This window comes from Dendrobates tinctorius, unplaced genomic scaffold (assembly GCF_039654945.1).
Source record: "Dendrobates tinctorius isolate UK_male_01 unplaced genomic scaffold, ASM3965494v1 ptg000206l, whole genome shotgun sequence".
Lineage (NCBI taxonomy): Eukaryota > Metazoa > Chordata > Amphibia > Anura > Dendrobatidae > Dendrobates > Dendrobates tinctorius.
In genome coordinates this window covers 4,081,104-4,101,527 of record NW_027361873.1, presented here as the reverse complement: position 1 = coordinate 4,101,527, position 20,424 = coordinate 4,081,104, and the positions used below count along the sequence as shown (strand labels likewise).

The following is a 20,424-nucleotide window of genomic DNA, read 5'->3' as shown; positions in this document are numbered from 1 at the left end:
AGACGCTGGGACTGAGATGTAACAGAGCCGGATATGCAGACGCCAGGAGGGTTAAGTATCATGTCTCCTGCTCCCCCTCCCTCACTGGCTTTCAGGTGTATGACTCGTGTATTAGCCGAGAGGGTCTTTTTTAGCCCAAAAAAGGGGCTGAAAAACTCGGCTTATACACGAGTATATACAGTAATATCCTTCCATTACTGGAACTAGTCAAACTTAAATTTGCCTCTTGGAGTAAACTTCCGCTATCTGTTGCCGGCCGTATTAATTAATTAAAATGATTCTACTTCCCAAACTTAGTTCCTCCCTCCAGCATAGTGCGGTGCTGGTTCCTAAACCCGTTTTCACCAATCTGAACTCCCTGATCACATCCTTTATGTGGGGGAAATCTAGAACTAAGCTTAAATTATCCATTTTACAGAGGTCTAGGCGGCTGGGGGAGCAGCACTGCCGGATTTTCATTTATACTATCTGGCAGGACAGATTAAGGCTATGTGCCCACGTTGCAGAAATGCCGTGGAAATGTTGCTGAACTTGCATGCGTTTTCCCGCAAAACACAAGCATTTTGCAAGCGTTTTTATCTTGCAGAATGATTGCACTTTCCAAGTGATTTGAAGCATCGCTTGGAAAGGCGATTGACAGGTTGTTCACACTTGTTAAGCATAGTGCTTGACAAGTGTGACCAACTTTTTACTATTGATGCTGCCTATGCAGCATCAATAGTAAAAGATAGAATGTTAAAAAAAAATAAAAAAAATAGGGATATACTCACCTTCTGGCGGCCCCCGGCCTTCAGCGACGCTGTCGGCATGCTCCGTTCCCAGGGATGCATTGCGAGAATCATCTTAGATGACGTAGCAGTAACGCGACCGTGATGTCATATGGGGTGATTCGTGTAATGCATCCCTTGGACCGGAAGATGCTGGCAGCATGGCGGACAGGCGGGAGAGCTCTAGGGGCCATCAGAGGGTAAGTATATGCCGATTTTTTATTTTAATTCTATTTTTTACAGGGATATCGTACCCAGGGCATGGAGGAGAGTCTCCTCTCCTCCAGACCCTGGGTAGCAACCGCACATGAAGCGCTCACTTTACGCATAGTGGGCATAGCCACATGCATAAAGTGAGCGCTTCAATGCAATTCTATGGCGGCGGAATCACCGCGATTCCGCAGAAATAATGAACATGCTGTGGATTTTACCGCTATAGAATTGCTCAGCGGTAGAATCCGCAGCATGGGCACAGCAACTGCGGAATCCCATAGGATTGCATGGGATGCATTTTGTTAGCGTTTTATAAGAGTTTCTGCTGTGGGAGAAAAGTGGCAAAAACGCTTAAAAAAACGCAACGTGGGCACACAGCCTAAAGCTTTAAGTAAATGGATGCCGGATAATTACTTAACTAACTCGGAACATCATCTTATTTATGCTACAGAGATTGACTACCCATTAGGTTTTCTAGAAACAGACAAACTTAATGCCCCTCGATTGTTGCCTCTACTCGTTTGGCGAGGTCTGTATGGAGACAAGTCAAAAAAGTGATCCACTCTGAGGGTACTATAGCTGAAATGCCGTTATGGAACAATAACTATTTTCCGGTGCTGTTGAACCACCCGTCCGCTGGCTTTTGTATCTCACGTAATGCTTCTTTGATTAAAGACTTATTCGAAGGTCTTTTGAACAAATCCAATCTAAATATAATATCCCTAGATCCCAATTCTTTTGTTATCTTCAACTCCGATCAGCTGTCAAGTCACATTTACGTTACTGATGTACGACCCAAGCTATCTCATCTCTCTCTAACAGGAATTCTTAAATCCCAAGGCCCTCAGGGCCTAATCTCTACTCTTTATACGTACATGTTGTCCTCGGGAACTGACTCTGCTATAACGACGATTAAGGGGAAATGAGAAGATCTCATTCCAGATGCTCAGGCTGAGGATTGGGAGGAGATTCTTGAATCCCCAACTAAGGCATCAACATCTATTAATAATAGAATGACTCAATTATATATCTTACATGAGTCATATCTAACCCTATTATGACTCTTCAAAATGGGTCATTTCCGGTCCTCGTAATATTTGAGGTGTCATATAATGGAAGCATGGTGCAAATTCCTGTTCCTCTCAGTCCATTAGTTTGTTTATTCAGGGTGTTAGATGAAGAGACATGGGGCCACTATATTAGGATTTTTCTAGGTGAGACACTTTTTTTGGCTAGAAAGGTGCTGGCGCTACGTTGGATGGGAGGGTCACATCCCTCTCTCGGAGCCTGGATTGACCTGGTAAAAACGGTCATTCCATATGAACGAACACTATCAAAACAGGGGCTGTATGGGGGAAATTCAACAAAATCTGGGACAGATGGAATTCCTCTCATCTCACTATATCGGGTAGTGGAGGCTGAGTACCACCGTGACTGCCATAGTTAAAATACATTGAGATTTATTTACGGCATCACAAAAAAAATTTTTTTTTAATATTGTGTAATATACTAGGCAGTGTGTTAGGTATAGTTATAGTTTAATTAGATTTGTAGTGCCTTTGTGATATGTACTTTCAAAAGATATAGAGCTTAAAAATGCTTTTGTTTACCTGTTTAGTAATCCACTACCTAAGCAGCAGCAGCTCATAGACCTATGGAACTAAAATTTTATGAACAATTTAATGTGCGAATTGTTATTTTCCCATAATTATTGTGACAAAATGCACTTGTATTATTTTGGTATATGCATATGTGTACATGTTGTTTCTTCTTTTCTTGGTAAAGAAACGAATTTTAAAAAAACAAAAAACTTTCCGTTGTGGTCTAATAATAATCATAATAATTAAAACATATCCAAATGCCATATTATGCCTTATGGACGAAATGACACCACTACAAAAGGTAAAAAGCTTTGAGTTTCCCCACCATCTTGTAATATCATAATGGGACATACCATAAAACACCTGATGGAACGGTGCTCTGAACTGTACGGCCTTGCCTACAGTGCTTCCTATAGGCCTGAGCATATGTGCCGACATTGGTCATAAACACAGCGTGTCTATGCTATGTCAATGGCAGACACTTTTGGCATATAATTATATACCGTATTTTTCGGACCATAAGACACACTTTTTTCCCCAAAAATTTTTGGGGAAAGTGGGGCGTGCGTCTTATGGTCGCAATATATGTTCTCTGTGGGGCTGCTCCGCCGGCATTTCCTCAATCCTCAAAGCCCGGAGGCCCCACACATCTGTTGCTGCCATGTTGCGGTGGCCTCCAGGAACATGGACGTCGGGAAGATGGCCGCTGGTCCAGGGATGGCCTATGCTCATGTTCAGATCTCATCCCGAGATCTCGGGAGATCTCATTGCCGAGATTTGAATCTCGTCTCCTGAGATCTCGGGACGAGATCTGATCCTGAGCATGCGCCATCCCCGGACCGGCAGCCATCTTCCCAGCGTCCATGTTCCCGGAGGCCACCGCAACATGGCAGCAACAGATGTGCGTGGCCTCTGGGCTTTGATGAAATGCCAGCGGAGCCACCGCCCCTGCACCGGAGCACAGCACCCCAGCACAGCTGCACAGTGCCCCTGCACAACACCCAAGCACAGTGCCCCTGCTCAGTACCCCAGCACAGCACCCTGGCACAGCAGCACAGTGCACCTGCACAGCACCCCCAGCACAGCGCCCCTGCACCAGAGCACAGCGCCCCTGCACCAGACCACAGCACCCCAGCACAGCGCCCTTGCACCAGAGCACAGTGCCCCAGCACAGCAGCACAGTGCCCCAGAACAGCAGCGCAGTGCACCTGCACAGCACCCCAGCACAGCGCCCCTGCACCAGAGCACAGCGCCCCTACACCAGAGCACAGCACCCCAGCACAGAGCCCCTGCACCAGAGCACAGTGCCCCAGGACAGTGCCCCTGCACAGCAGCACAGTGCCCCAGCACAGCCCCCATCCCCAGCACAGTGCCCCAGCAAAGAGCCGCCACTGCACCAGCTTGGGATTTGTATTTCCTGGAGGCCACGCACCAGTCTGGAACACCAAACGACCCCTGTGACCACTCCTCCACCTATGCTGGATCCCTTCCCTGGTAAGCTGAATTCGGACTGTAAGACGGACCCCCATTTCCCCATTTGACACATTATTATTTTTCTCCCTATTTTCCTTCTGAAAATTTGGGGTGTGTCTTATGGTCCGGTGCGTCTTATAGTCCGAAAAATACGGTGTATATATTGTGGTGTAGTGACCACTGTGTCCGCTAGGGGGCGCTGTGTGGGTGTCCCAGGACGAATGGATAGCCTTGTCCAGAGTGGTAACAGTAGCAGGGTGCTAAAGGATCCTTATGCATCTCAAGGTGGGTGGCCTTGGGATGGAGGCTTATGTGCTGATCAGCAGAGCTGATCTTTCGTTCCAATGTGTCAGGGAGAAGTCTCCAGGTAGCTGGTGAGACGGGCAAAACCAGTTACCTACAAACCCACCCAGGGTGTGTGTTTAAGAACGCTATTGTTAAGTGTGTATGAGTGGTTGAAGGACCTGTGATGAGGTCATAGCCATGTGACCCGGTGGGCGTGGCTACGGACCATATAAGGTGGCCAGGGTAGGTCACATGGAGTGAATGCTGGGACCTGGTTGGTCCGATTTGGAAGGTCCCGTCTGAGAGAGATGGGGCTGTTTTCCTGACAGCAAGTGAACGCTGTGTTAATGGCTGCACGTGCCTGATAGTTCCCTGGAGGGAATGGACGTCTGCAGCGTGGTGAAGCGGCCATGAGGTAAACCCTGACGGGGTGAGATATCTGTGAGGCTGAAGAGCCTGCGTAAGGAACTTTGCATAACCCTTGTGACCACAGGGCTAACAGAGTGAAGCTCTGTCATGGACGCTATGCTGTTTTCTATTGCTTTGATAGTTTTGATGCATGAATAAACCGCATGGACTGGTTATTTTTTGGAAAACCCGTGCCGGATCTGGTTATTTGGCTGCCAAGCGAGAATCCCCTACCCGAATGAAAGCGCTACCTTACAATACATATTATATATATATATACAAAAGGCTCTCCAGAAAGAGGCATAGGTCGGTCCCATTACTGACAAACAATACATCAGATCCTCAGGTCATAAACACTTTAATTATGCATCTAATTATTTATCACCAATAAACTAAGCTGGCCAAAAAAATCAATTTGTGTTGCTGAATGTATAGCACCTGAAACAAAAGATCCAGCAAAGAGAATTTTTACCAGTAAGATCTAACATGAGCTACTTATCACCCATTCAAATGCTCATTCAGCTGAGGTTAACACATGTTAAAGGGACTAACCAGACAAGAATTCAGCAGCTATACACTAGCCTTAAATGGCATCTGTCAGGATGACACAATGTCCCTCACCCAATCTAATTATATGGTCATGCTGCTCTCCGAAATACAATGTCATCCACACCTTTACATAAGTAATTTGTTGCTCTTTAACAGAAAAAAAAAAAATCGAAATTGTAATTCATAGGCATATGAGGCTTAAATGCTCTGTGTTAGGGCTGGCGGAACGCACCAAATAATAAAATAATAGTAAGGTGCGTTCGCAGCCCGGGGTCCACCGTGCAGGGGTGGTAAACTGCTGCTTAGCAATGGTGGAAGTATAAAGCGGTATACAAAAGGTCACACGTGGGTTAACGTCACCCAGTGTGAACAGTGCAAACTCTGTTACCTCACAGAGCCGCACTACCGAAGAACATAAATGCCGGAGCCTGTTTAGCTCACAGAGCTCGGCAAGGGAGCGCACAGAATGCGGTCACAGAACTCTGCCCCAAGGACACGGGGTCAGAGTCCCTCTAGACCTTCTGAGCACGCGGCGTCGCACCTGCGGACGCCACTATAGACGCTGACTATGGTGGAGTGTTGAGCACGTGCACCGTGGCGTGCAGAGCCACCGGTGGACACTGATGCCAGTCTCAGACTCTGCCTCTACCTACACCTAAGCCTGGGCGCTTAACAGGCTAGGCTGCACATCACATGCGTACCAAGGGAAGGGGGTTCTTGAGTCATTCACCAGAGACATCCATACATGCATACAACACTCACTCCTCAGTCTGGTAATGCAGTCTATACTAGCGCATGGCCGAGCGGCCATGCAAACCTTTTATAGCAGCATCCTTCCGGGACCTTCCTGATGGTCCAATGCAAGCTGGAGAATGACCTGAACATGTGACCTCCGATCTCCAATGAGAGATCGTCCCACGGGCATGCTCAGTGGACCGAAAGGAGGACTTAGTCCCTGGAGTAGCTCGCTGCTGACCAGCATGCGTTGCTATAGCTGGACCAGAGGTGGCAGCAGCAACCAAACCCACAGAGCTGGTCTGCGCAGAGCGCCGGGATGGACGAGTCTGCTGAGCAGCCTCCTCTGTGGCCGGAGAGGAATGGGAGACTGCCGAATGCAAGGCTCGGGATTCCTGCTGTGCAGCGACAGGAACCCGACGCCTAACATTACCCTCCCTCCTAGGGCCCCCTCCCCTCTGAGCCTCGCTACGCTCAAATGCCGCAATGAGAAGCGAAGCGCGGATGTTCTCCACTGGCTCCCATGTCCAAGCTTCTGGACCATGACCCTTCCAGTCCACCAAATAAAACTTTTTCCACGTACCACCCTGCATCCCACGATGGCATTAACCTCAAACTCGTCTGAGGACAGGTCTGATGTTCCGGCAGATGACTCGGAGAACTCCGAGGGACACGAGGAAGGTGTCAGAGATAGCCAAGTGTGGTGGAAGGGCCAGCCGATAGAACACAGAGCTGATCTGCTCGAGGACTTTAAAAGGACCACTGTAGCGAGGAGCGAACTTAGTGGGCTCGACTCGCAGCCTGATGTTACGGGCAGAGAGCCACACTAAGTCGCCAGGGGAGAAGGTTGGAGCAGGACGCCGGTGTGCGTCCACGGAGACCCTCATTCTCTCCTTAGAGGCCCGAATAGCATCCTGGGAGCGGTCCCAAATATCACATGCCTCCACCGCCCAGTCTGCCAACCTAGAGTTGGTGGATGACACGGGCATGGACCCAGGGACACGGGGATGTTACATAGTTATTATTAAGGTTGAAGGAAGACTTTAAGTCCATCTAGTTCAACCCATATCCTATCCTAACTTGCCCTAACATGTTGATCCAGAGGAAGGCAAAAAAACCCATGTTGCAAACAGTAAGCTTCACATTGTGGAAAAAAATTCCTTCCCGACTCCACATACGGCAATCAGGCTAGTTCCCTGGATCAACGCAATATTAAGGAAACTAGTGTATATACCCTGTAATATTTTAATATACTTTTCAAGAAAGGCATCCAGTCCCTTCTTAAATTTTAGTAGGGAATCACTCATTACAACATCATATGGCAGCAAGTTCCATAGTCTCACTGCTCTTACAGTAAAGAATCTGCGTCTGTGAGTATGCTTAAACCTTCCTTCCTCCAGACGTAGAGGATGCCCCCTTGTTCCCTTGTTGGCCGTAGTTAAGGAGGAATGGGGTCTGGCTGGTGGAATCGGCCACAATGTTGTTCAAGGCGAACTCTGCCCAAGGCAACAAGGATGCCCAGTCATCCTGCCTGGCCGAGACAAAATGGAGATATGTGACCAGGGTCTGGTTGGCCCTCTCTACCAACCCGTTCGTCTCGAGATGATAGGCCGAGAAGAAATTCAGCTCGATACTGAGCAAGCGACAGAGCTCTCTCCAGAACCGAGACGCAAACTGGGGACCCTGGTCACTGACAATCCTGTCTGGCATGCCGTGTAACCGGAAAACGTGTTTAATGAAAAACACTGCAAGGCCCCGTGCGGAAGGTAGCCGAGAGAGAGGCACCAAGTGCACCATTTTACAAAAATGGTCGGTGACGACCCAAATAACTGTGCTGCCACTGGACTTGGGTAGACCCACCACAAAGTCCATGCCAACCATCTCCCAGGGCCTGTCCGCCACCGGTAAGGGGTAAAGTAACCCAGCGGGTCGCTGCCGGGAGGACTTATTCTTGGCGCAGGAGACGCACGCCTGAATATAGTCTCTGACGTCACGAGCCGAATGCGGGCACCAGTACGTCCTCGCCAAAAGCTCAACTGTTCGCTTAGTACCAAAGTGTCCACCCACCCTGGACGCATGAGCCCAAGAGAGGACCTCCGGACGCAAATGGGCAGGGACGAAAGTCTTACCTGGGGGTACGGACTCAAAGGCGACTGGAGCCACTGTCCTCAGGCTCTCAGATGGTACAATTAACCGAGGCTCCTCCTCCGTTGTCACCACGGAACGAGAGAGCGCATCGGCCCGGACATTCTTCTCACCGGAAAGGAAATATAGGGTGAAGTGGAATCGGGAGAAGAAGAGAGACCATCGAGCTTGGCGAGAATTTAACCGGCGGTTTGGAGATAGACCAAGTTTTTATGGTCAGTGAACACCTGGAAAGGGTACCAAGCACCCGCCAGGAGATGTCTCCACTCCGATAAGGCCAATTTCATCGCTAGCAACTCCCTGTCCCCGATGGAATAGTTCCTCTCCGCCGGTGAAAAAGTTTTAGAGAAGAAGCAGGGGTGTTTCCGACCCTGAGCGTTCTTCTGTAACAGGACCGCTCCGGAACCGACGGAAGAAGCATCTACTTCCAAGATTAAGGGTTTATCTACATCGGGACGATGTAGAATGGGAGCGCTACCAAAGTGGGACTTGATAGAGGAAAAGGCCTTGGAGTCCTGTTCCGACCATAACTTGGGGTTAGCTGTTGTGAGTTCATTTTCCCCTTCACTACTGAGGCCCGAGGAACTCCCTCTTCTGGTGAAGAAAGGTAGTGAGCCTGATTGTCAAACACCTGGGGCTGATGATGATGACTGGCTGAGTGGAGTTAACGACTGGATATAAGGCTGCCGACGCCCTTCTGGCTTGCGGGTGATTTCTCTGTGGACTTCTAGGAAACCAGTCTGATTCCTGCTCATCTAAAGCTAAGATTTCTGCTTTGCCTTTTTGCATTAGTGTTTTGTTTTCCTTGCTTTTCTGGATTCTGCCATTCCCTGCTGGGGTGAGCTGAATCTCCTTTTGCCTGTTGCTCTGTCTTCAGAATATTCCTGAGTACTGACATAGCCTTTTTTGAAGCCTAGCGTCTTCAGGGCCTTTTTTACTGTCAGTTGTTGGCTCTTATTTTCATAGGGTTTTTCACGGATTGCAGACAGCAGCCTTCCTGTCCTTTCCTATCTAAGCTAGCTGGGGCCCCATCTTTGCTCAGTCTATCATTCTGTCTGTGTTTTGTTCTTTCTTCTTGCTTCACCGTCATTATATGTGGGGGGCTGCCTTTTGCTTTGGGGTCTGCTCTGTGGCAGTTTAGATTTCCCTTTCTGTCTTTAGGCTATGTAGTCCTCCGGCTGTGATCGAGGGGCCTAGGGCTTCGTAGGAGCCCCCCACGGCTACTGCTAGTTGTGTTGATAGGTTCAGGGGTCTGCAATCCGATAGCTGCCAACTTCTCTGGTTTTCTGGACTTAGCTAGCATTTCTATTTTTGCCTCCTACGGTGACTCATTCATAACAGAATCACCCGCCATACCGCAGATCCTAGGGTACTCAATTGCAGGAAAGAATTGTAAAAAAAAAAAAAAAAGTGTGTATATTTTTTCCTCTATATCTCTGAGGCCGTAGGGGGAATTTTTTTTTCTCTCAATGGAGATAAAGCAATTGTCTGATCGTGTGGAGCAGCTCGCTGCGGAAGTGCGGGGAATTTCCGCCTACCTTGCTCATTCACATACTGCTGAACCAAAGATTCCTACACCTGATGTATTTTTTGGGGATAGGTCTAAATTTTTGAATTTCAAAAATAATTGTAAATTATTTTTTGCCTTGAAGTCTAACTCGTCAAGGAGCTCCGCGCAGCAGGTTAAAATTGTCATCTCTTTGCTGCGTGGCGATCCCCAGGATTGGGCGTTTTCTTTGAAACCAGATGATCCTATTCTGACTAATGTGAACGCATTTTTTCAGGCCTTGGGGTTGTTGTATGACGAACCTAATGCCATTGATCAGGCTGAAAAGACCCTGCTGGAATTGAACCAGGGTCGTGATTTTGCAGAATTGTACTGTCAAAAATTCCGAAAGTGGGCAGTACTTACTACCTGGAATGATAATGCCTTGGCTGCTCTCTTTCGGAAGGGGTTGTCAGAAGCCGTAAAAGATACTATGGTGGGATTTCCTGTTCCCTCTGGTCTTGACGATTCTATGTCTTTAGCCATTCAGGTTGATCGCCGTTTGCGCGAACGCAGAGCTGCACGAGAGGTGTTGCCACCTGTTGAACAGATGTCTGAACCTATGCAATGTGATAGTTTTTTCCAGAGAGCAGCGTCAGGAGTTCAGAAGGCGTAATAAGTTGTGTTTTTTCTGTGGAGATGCCTCGCATATTATTTCTGTCTGTCCTAAACGCGAGAAACGCCTTGCACACACGTTTTCTGTTGGTGGTGTTCAACCTAAGTTTCTTCTGGCTATTACTCTGATCTGCTCCCTGTCCACATTTTCCGCCAAGGCTTTTGTGGATTCGGGAGCAGCTCTAAACCTAATGGACTTGGATTTTGCTAACCGTTGTGGATTTCCGATGACACCTCTGCAGACGCCTATCCCTTTGAGGGGGATTGATGCTACTCCTTTGGCTAAAAATAAACCTCAGTTTTGGACCCAGGTGGTCATGCGGGTCGCCCCAGACCATCAAGAAAATTGCAGGTTTTTGGTGTTACATAATCTGCATGATACTATTGTTCTGGGGTTTCCCTGGTTACAAATTCATAATCCAGTTTTGGATTGGAAATCTGTGTCTGTGGTGAGTTGGGGTTGTCGGTGTGCCTTTAGTGAGGCTCCGGTGTTTTCCACCTCTCCTCAGTCGCATGATATTCCTGATTATTTGGCGGACTTTTATGATGTATTTAGTGAGAATGAGTCTGCGTCTCTGCCTCCTCATAGGAGTTATGACTGTGCAATTGAACTGAGCCCGGGGTGTAAATTTCCCAAGGGTCGGCTCTTCAATTTATCTGTATCCGAGCACGAGGCTATGCGATCCTATATTAAGGAGGCGTTGGAGAAGGGTCATATTAGACCATCCTCGTCACCCTTAGGTGCCATTTTTTTTTTGTAGCCAAAAAGGATGGATCATTAAGACCTTGTATTGATTATCGTGCTCTCAACAAAATTAATGTTAAATATCAGTATCCGTTACCCCTGATTTCTGATCTATTCTCCAGAGTTAAAGGTGCTTGCTGGTTTACCAAGCTTGACCTCAGGGGGGCGTAAAATCTTATTCGCATTAAGCATGGGGATGAATGGAAGACGGCGTTTAATACTCCGGAGGGACATTTTGAGTACCTGGTGATGCCTTTTGGGCTCACTAATGCCCCTTCTGTCTTCCAGTGCTACATGAACGATATTTTCCGAGATTTTGTCGATAAATTTTTGATTACCTATCTGGATGATATTTTGATCTTCTCCAAGGATTGGGATTCTCATGTGGAACATATTCGGACTGTGTTCCGGATCTTGAGGGAGAATTCCCTGTATGTCAAAGGATCTAAATGCCTTTTTGGAGTACAGAGGATTTCTTTTTTGGGATTTATTTTGTCCCCGTCAACTATTGAAATGGACCCGGCCAAGGTACAGGCCATTTACGATTGGGTTCAGCCCACTTCTTTGAAGGCCCTCCAGAAGTTTTTGGGTTTTGCTAATTTTTATCGGAAATTTATAGCAAAATTTTCTAGTATTGCCAAGCCATTGACTGATTTGACCAAGAAGGGTGCTGATGTGTTAAATTGGTCTCCGGAGGCTGTTTCTTCCTTTCAGGAGCTGAAGCGAAGATTCACCTCCGCCCCGGTTTTGCGGCAACCTGATGTCTCACTTCCGTTCCAGGTAGAGGTGGATGCTTCTGAGATTGGTGCAGGAGCTGTTTTGTCCCAAAAGGATCCTGTAACATCTAAAATGAATCCCTGTGCTTTCTTTTCCCGAAAGTTCTCTCCATCTGAACGTAACTATGATGTGGGGAATCGGGAACTGTTAGCCATGAAATGGGCATTTGAGGAGTGGAGATATTGGTTGGAGGGAGCTAAGCATCAAGTCGTGGTCCTCACTGACCACAAGAATTTGATTTACCTAGAGTAGGCTAAGCGCTTGAACCCTAGACAGGCTAGGTGGGCCTTGTTTTTTACACGTTTTGATTTTGTGGTTTCTTTTCTTCCTGGAACTAAGAATGTCAAGGCTGACGCCCTCTCTAGGAGCTTCTTTGCTGATTCTCCTGTGGTGACCAAGCCTGCTACCATCTTAGGCGAAGGGGTAGTTCTTTCTGCCATCTCGCCCGATTTGAGACGTGCTCTGGAAGAGTTCCAGGAGGACAAACCTGAGCGTTGTCCCAGTGGAAAGTTGTATGTTCCTGACCAGTGGAAGAAGAGAGTGATGTCTGAAGTTCATTGCTCTGCTTTGGCTGGTCATCCAGGTATTTTTGGTACTAGAGATCTGGTGAGTCGGTCTTTTTGGTGGCCCTCCTTGTCTCGTGATGTCAGGAATTTTGTGCAGTCCTGTGGGACGTGCTCCCGGTCTAAATCGTGTTCTCGCTCTAGTGGGTTGTTGATGCCTTTGCCTGTCCCCAAGAGGCCATGGACCCATATTTCAATGGATTTCATCTCTGATATGCCTGTCTCTCAAAGGATGACTGTTATTTGGGTGATTTGTGATAGGTTCTCTAAGATGGTTCATCTTGTACCACTCCCTAAGTTGCCGTCTTCCTCTGAATTGGTGCCCCTGTTTTTACAACAGGTGGTTCGCTTGCACGGGATTCCTGAGAACATTGTATCTGACAGAGGAGTCCAGTTTGTGTCTAGATTTTGGAGAACTTTCTGTTCCAAGCTGGGAATTCAGTTGTCCTTCTCCTCTGCTTTTCACCCTCAGACCAATGGGCAGACAGAGAGAACAAACCAGACCTTGGAGTCATATTTGAGATGTTTTATTTCTGCTGATCAGGATGATTGGGTTTCATTTTTACCCTTGGCCGAATTTGCTTTAAATAATAGAGCTAGTTCTGCCACTTTGATGTCACCTTTTTTTTGTAACTTTGGGTTTCATCCTCGATTTTCTTCAGGGCAGGTGGAGCCCTCTGCCTGCCCAGGTGTTGACACTGTGGTGGAGAGAATGCACCAGATCTGGGACCAAGTGGTGGATAAGTTATCTCTCTCCCAGGAAAAGGCCCAGCGGTTTTCCAACCGACATAGGACCATTGGTCCCCAGTTTAAGGTTGGTGATATGGTGTGGTTATCATCAAAAAATATTGCTATGAAGGTGGCTTCTCCTAAGTTTAAGCCTAGATTTATTGGACCTTACAAGATTTTGGAGATTATTAATCCGGTCTCTTCTCGTTTGGCTCTTCCTGTCACATTTAAAATCCATAATGTGTTCCATAAATCTTTGTTGAAGAGGTTTGTTGAACCTGTTGTTCCGGGGGTTGCACCTCCAGACCCTGTATTGGTTGAAGGTAACATGGAATATGAGGTAGAAAAAGTACTGGATTCCCGTCTGGCTAGATGGAGACTCCAGTATTTGGTTAAGTGGAAGGGTTATGGTCAGGAGGATAATTCCTGGGTCTCTGCCTCTGCTATTCATGCCAAGATTGGTGCGTGCCTTTCATCGGGCTCACCCTGATCGCCCTGGTGGCGTGGTTGAGGGTTCGGTGACCCCTCCTCAAGGGGGAGGTACTGTTGTGAGTTCATTTTCCCCTTCACTACTGAGGCCCGAGGAACTCCCTCTTCTGGTGAAGAAAGGTAGTGAGCCTGATTGTCAAACACCTGGGGCTGATGATGATGACTGGCTGAGTGGAGTTAATGACTGGATATAAGGCTGCCGACGCCCTTCTGGCTTGCGGGTGATTTCTCTGTGGACTTCTAGGAAACCAGTCTGATTCCTGCTCATCTAAAGCTAAGATTTCTGCTTTGCCTTTTTGCATTAGTGTTTTGTTTTCCTTGCTTTTCTGGATTCTGCCATTCCCTGCTGGGGTGAGCTGAATCTCCTTTTGCCTGTTGCTCTGTCTTCAGAATATTCCTGAGTACTGACATAGCCTTTTTTGAAGCCTAGCGTCTTCAGGGCCTTTTTTACTGTCAGTTGTTGGCTCTTATTTTCATAGGGTTTTTCACGGATTGCAGACAGCAGCCTTCCTGTCCTTTCCTATCTAAGCTAGCTGGGGCCCCATCTTTGCTCAGTCTATCTTTCTGTCTGTGTTTTGTTCTTTCTTCTTGCTTCACCGTCATTATATGTGGGGGGCTGCCTTTTGCTTTGGGGTCTGCTCTGGGGCAGTTTAGATTTCCCTTTCTGGCTTTAGGCTATGTAGTCCTCCGGCTGTGATCGAGGGGCCTAGGGCTTCGTAGGAGCCCCCCACGGCTACTGCTAGTTGTGTTGATAGGTTCAGGGGTCTGCAATCCGATAGCTGCCAACTTCTCTGGTTTTCTGGACTTAGCTAGCATTTCTATTTTTGCCTCCTACGGTGACTCAATCATAACAGTTAGCCTTCCTTTTGGTGAGGGCAACCAAGGGAGCTACCAAGGTGGAGAAGTGAGGAATGAACTGACGGTAGTAGTTTATGAACCCCAAAAAGCTCTGCACCACCTTGATGGAGTGGGGTTCCGCCAGTCTATTACCACCTGCAGTTTGGCAGGATCCATAGCCAAACCCTGGGCCGAGATGATATAGCCCAGGAAGGGCAAGGATTCCTGCTCAAACAGGCACTTCTCCAACTTGGCGTAGAGGGAGTTCGCCCGTAAATGGTCGAAGATCTTGCAAACCTCTCTCCGGTGAGACTCCATATCTGGAGAGAAGATGAAGATATCATCCAGATAGACCACCACCGAAGAGGAAAGCATATCTCGGAAGATGTCGTTTACAAAGTCTTGGAAGACGGCTGGGGCATTACAGAGGCCAAAGGGCATGACCAGATACTCATAATGACCATCCCTGGTATTAAAAGCTGTCTTCCACTCGTCTCCCTCACGCATGCGTATCAGGTTGTAAGCCCCCCGCAGATCGAACTTGGTAAACACTCTCGCTCCCCGCAACCTATCAAACTGTTCCGATATCAAGGGCAGAGGGTACTTATTCTTAACGGTGATGGTGTTATGACCCCTGTAATCGATGCAAGGCCGTAATTCTCCATTCTTCTTCTGAACAAAGAAGAATCCCGCCCCTGCTGGTGACACCGCCTTCCTAATAAATCCTCTTGCCAGATTCTCCCTGATATACTGTGACATGGCCTCTGTCTCCGGGAGACATTGGATACACACGACCCCGGGGAGGCTCTGCACCAGGCAAGAGGTCTATAGGACAGTCATAGGGGCGGTGCGGCAGTAGAGTCTCTGCCGCTCTCTTGGAGAACATGTCTGCGCACTGCTGATATTGTTTAGGGAGTGAAGAAAGATCTGCGGGAGTCACAGTGGTGGCAACCTGTACGCATTCACTCAGACATCTACCCTCACAGGTCTTACTCCAACTAAGATTTCTCCCCGAGGACCACTCTATATGGGGAGAGTGGCAACGCAACCAGGGAACTCCAAAGAGAACCTGATCAATACCCTCGGGCATTATAAGGAGGGACACTGTCTCGTGATGGAACGGAGACAGCGAGAGCCTTAGTGGAGCAGTCTGATGGGTAATCTGCAAGGGTAGTGTCGAGCTGTTCACCACTCTGATGGTGACAGGCTGAGGTAGCATAACAAAGGGGATTGCGTGCCGAAGGCTGAGGACATAAAATTACCCTCCGCTCTGGAATCTACGCAAACCTCTACCGCCAGAGTGGAGGAACCGAACTCTAGCATCCCCTTGAAGGTTAGCTTGGAGGAGAATGGTGAGGAGTCTAGTAGGCCTCCTCCTATTGCCACTAGATGCGGGCGTTTCTCCGAGCGCTGTGGGCACCTACTGGCTAAGTGACCAGACTGTCGGCAATGAAAACGGGCTGTGGAGGTTCTAGCAGAGCGGGACTTAGCGCCCGTGCGAGGCACCTCCATAGCCACCGACGGCTCGGACACTCGATCGGGTGGTTCCAGAGGTTTAGAGAAGGTTGATGCCAACCTAAACCTCTGTCTGGACTGGGAGCGCTCAAGCCCTCGCTCTAAGAAGCGGAGATTAATGCGGGTGGAGATGGGAATTAGCTCCTCCAGAGTGACGGGAACCTCCCGAGTGGCCAGGGCGTCCTTAACGTGGTCAGTCAAACCCATCCAAAAAATTGGTATAAGGGCCTTGTTTGACCATTCCAACTCGGAAGCCAGTGTCCAAAAATGGATGGCATACTGTCTGACCGGGGACGAACCCTGTGTCAGAGCCAACAACTGGAGAGCGGTATTATGTGTGACCCGTGGTCCCAGAAAAACCTGCTTCAGAGAGACTAGGAACTGAGAGGCTCTCTGAACCACGGGGTCGTCACGCTCCCTCAGTGGACTGGCCCATTCCAGAGCCCTGCCAGCCAAAAGAGAAATGATGAATCCCACCTTAGCCTGCTCACAAGGGAATCGTGCAGCCAGCAGCTCTAACTGAATAGCGCACTGGCTCATGAAGCCCCTGCAGGAGGCACTATCGCCCGAGAACTTCTCGTGCAGCGGGAGACGGCATAACAATGGTGCAGGGATGATAGTGGGGACACGGTAGACAGCCTCCGAGGCTGCCTGGACAGCGACCGCAGTAACATCTGAAGCCGAGGTTGAACGCTCGAGAGCCGCCAACTTGCCCTCCAGGTGCCGGATGTGCTGCAGCAGTAGCTGTTCGTCCGCCATTACTAGCCAGACCCTTGCGCTAGTATAATATTAGGGCTGGCGGAACGCACCAAATAATAAAATAATAGTAAGATGCATTCGCAGCCCAGGGTCCACCGTGCAGGGGTGGTAAACTGCTGCTTAGCAATGGCGGGAGTATAAAGCGGTATACAAAAGATCACACGTGGGTTAACGTCACCCAGTATTAACAGGGCGAACTTTGTTACCTCACAGAGCCGCACTACCACAGAACATAAATGCCAGAGCCTGTTTAGCTCACAGAGCTCGGCAATGGCGCGCACAGAATGCGGTCACAGAACTCTGCCCCAAGGACACGGGGTCAGCGTCCCTCTAGACCTTCTGAGCGCGCGGCGTCGCACCTGCGGACGCCACTATAGACGCTGACTATGGTGGTGTGCAGAGCCACCGGTGGACACTGATGCCAGTCTCAGACTCTGCCTCTACCTACACCTAAGCCTGTGCGCTTAACAGGCTAGGCTGCACAACACATGCGTACCAAGGGTAGGGGTTTCTTAATGAGTCATTCACCAGAGACATTCATACATGCAAACAACACTCACTCCTCAGTCTGGTAAAGCAAGTGGCCATGCGAACCTTTTATAGCAGCGTCCTTCCGGGACCTTCCTGACCTTCCTGATGGTCCAATCCGAGCTGGAGAAGGACCTGAGCATGTGACCTCCGATCTCCAATGAGAGATCGTCCCACGGGCATGCTCAGTGGACCGAAAGGAGGACTTAGTCCCTGGAGTAGCTCGCTGCTGACCAGCATGTGTTGCTATAGCTGGACAAGAGGTAGCAGCAGCAACCAAACCAACAGAGCTGGTCTGAGCAGAGCGCCGGGATCGACGAGTCTGCTGAGCAGCCTCCTCTGCGGCCGGAGAGGAATGGGAGACTGCCGAATGCAAGGCTCGGGATTCCTGCTGTGCAGCAACAGGAACCCGACGCCTAACTCTCTGGGTGAGTCAAAGCACTTCCCGGAACAAACTTCGCCTCCCTGGATCTATTTCGTGTCCATGTCCACAATCCTCTGCTTGAGTGATTACTCATTGGCTTGACTACACTGGGAATAGAACACTTAAGCATCGTTTCCATATAAATAAAAGAAAAAATTTGCAATTTTTCAGTTAGGTAACAATAGATTGCATAGGTAAAGGCGTGGAAGACATTATCTTTCAATGGGTAACATGACCATATAAACAGTTTGTGGAGGAAGGACCATTCTGTCAGATTCCCTTTAACATATTTTAATAAAAATTGTAGTTGCAAAAATTCTAGCAGTAGCTCTGACAATGGATTGGACGAATACTATTGGACTACTGCTTTAATCCAGGAGATAAGAGAACGTGGTAGAATAAAACACCCAGAAATGGTGCAGACATCTAAATATATGAACTATGGTCTGTTTTCAGTGCAGAATGGGTCTCTAGTCTAGTCTAGTCCAGCTTTCATTTAGGACTCGGACAGCTTAACTTAGAGCTTCTCACCAACTAACAACCATGCATACATGAAAGGGAAAGAAGCTGAAATATTGTACTCACATACAACATACTGAAATGCTCTGGAATTCGCCAAGACGTTAATACCTAATTGAGAGAGTACATTACACCAGTAATCAGTAAAACATCTCATACATAATTTGGGAGAATAAGGCATTAAAGAGGATATCCGGAATCTAAACATTAACAGGTAGATAATTGCAGCTTACCTGCCTGTTGTGTACAGAACTGTTCAAACCTGCCACAGAGCAGTCACAGACCACGTCTACAGAGCGGAGGCTTCTTTTCCGGTCCGCTGTGTCGACAGGGCAGGCCTTCCGATTGACAGCTGGATTCCCGCTGCTTAACTGAGGGAGCCGGCTGTCAGTTATAATGATCTCAGAAGCCCGGGCCCATCTTGTGTCATGAATGATCCAGGGTGGATCTGACAGATTAAATGCACAAGCAACCTTTTTTTTTCCTGTGAGCTGTTTTGCTCAGGGTTGGTTTTGTCCCCGTGGCCAGTATGGTCATTGCACTTGTGCTTAGAGATAGTTTCACCCCGGTGGCCAGTATGGACATTGCACTGGTGTTTTTAGAGATAGTTTGCCCCCGGTGGTGGTTAGAGTAATTGCACGGGAATCACTAACAGGTGTGTTTGCTCTATAAAGGTGTGTCAGTAGTGCTCACTCACGTTGGTGATATTATTATTGTTGGGCGCTTTCCAACGATCCTGGGTGAAGTAAGGAGCTGGATGGGGAGCTGGAGGAGAGTCCAGGACGGCTCATTCAGAGTCCTGGAGTGGCAGCCATGGTGTCAGCGAGGAGTTTGTGTAAAGCATGGTGGAGTGGCAGCTATGGTGTCAGTGAAGAATTCCTGCAAAGCTTGGTGGAATGGCAGCTATGGTGTAGAGCTGCACTCAGTTTGCTGGACTCTTACTGAGATCTGCACTCAGTTTGCTGGACAGCTGCACTCAGGTGCTGGACTCTGTTGCTCCAAGGCGGCACTCAGTGCTGGACGCTGTTGCTGTAAAGCTGCACCCAGGTGTTGGACACGGTGGAGGAAGATGCACTCAGGTGTTGGTCTCTGTTGCCAGGAGCAAGTGCATCAGAGCAAAGCTAAGTGTTTCCCTGTTTGTCACTTTTCCTCATGTTGGTGTTAGTGCAGCGGTGGGGCCAGTGCCTGCGCCACCCAGCTCCCTAGCAAGGGATAGGTGTAGGGAGTGCCAGGGCTACAGGTTCCTGAGCGGCGCCCGGTGCGGAACCGGCATAGGGAACGTTAGGAGCGTTAGGGACACTGACTCAGGGGAGTGCAGGAGGTCTCCACGTTTCCCATTCCCTATCGCAGGGCCCATCGTTGTAAATGTTTCCCTATCCCCCTTTGTCCTGTTGTATTAGTTACCGGCCTGCTAGCCGTGTCACACAGGACGGGGTACGTGACATCTTGTCAGCAGAGGCAGCTGAATCCCCGGCAAGAGCGGTCTGTGATCTGGGGAAGAATGGCACAGTGCACAACATGCAGGTGAGTTGCAACTACCTGCCTGTTAGTGCTTAGATACATTTTTACATTTTTGTTTTTTTGTAAAGTCCCTGATACATCTTTTAATATACAGTAGGTCTCAAACATGTCAGTTGTCAAAAGGGATTGCATCATTATATCTATATACCATACTTTTCAGATTATAAGACGCACTTTTTTCCCCCCCAAAGAGTCCAAATGTAGTTTACCAGCGGGTGGGGGTGCTGGGTCACAGGAGGCAGTGTCGCCGCTGCAGGAAGCTGGTGGCAGTAGGAGTGGGGCGATGCTGCGGTACCTGGGATGAGAGGAGGGATTTGTCCCAGTGGTGCGAGGCAGGAGCCATGAATCTACCGGTGGGAGGCTTCAGGAAAATGTCGGTGGTGTAAGGCAGTAGCCATTGGTCTTCCGGCAGTGGGCTTCTTAAAAATGGCACTGTTGTTGGAACATGCGCAGATTGAAAACTCGGCTCAATGACTAGCAGAGATGTCAATCTGCACATGCACCGCCTTTGGAGGGGTTTTCCTGAAACCCACCGCCAGGAGATGAATAAGAGCAGCGGGGACTCCACTCCTGCCTGCACCACCGACATTTTACTGAAGCCCACGCCAGCTAATCAATGGCTCCTGCCTCGCACTACCGGGATACCCCCTCCTCCCAGCCCAGGGCACGTAACATCATCCC

The 20,424-nt window shown here is 48.7% G+C and overlaps 1 protein-coding gene across 5 annotated transcripts in view; it reads right to left on the bottom strand.

The window, feature by feature from the left end:
* Positions 1-20,424, bottom strand: part of TPCN1 (two pore segment channel 1) — a 153,284-nt gene that overhangs the window by 64,595 nt on the left and 68,265 nt on the right. For 4 of the 5 annotated variants that reach the window (XM_073554121.1, XM_073554120.1, XM_073554122.1 and 1 more), the window contains one exon: positions 18,289-18,333. The exons of the other annotated variant lie outside the window; for it this stretch is intronic. In XM_073554121.1, the coding sequence (XP_073410222.1) occupies positions 18,289-18,333 (45 nt within the window). The remainder of the gene's footprint in view (positions 1-18,288; positions 18,334-20,424) is intronic. 5 annotated transcript variants of the gene reach the window in all.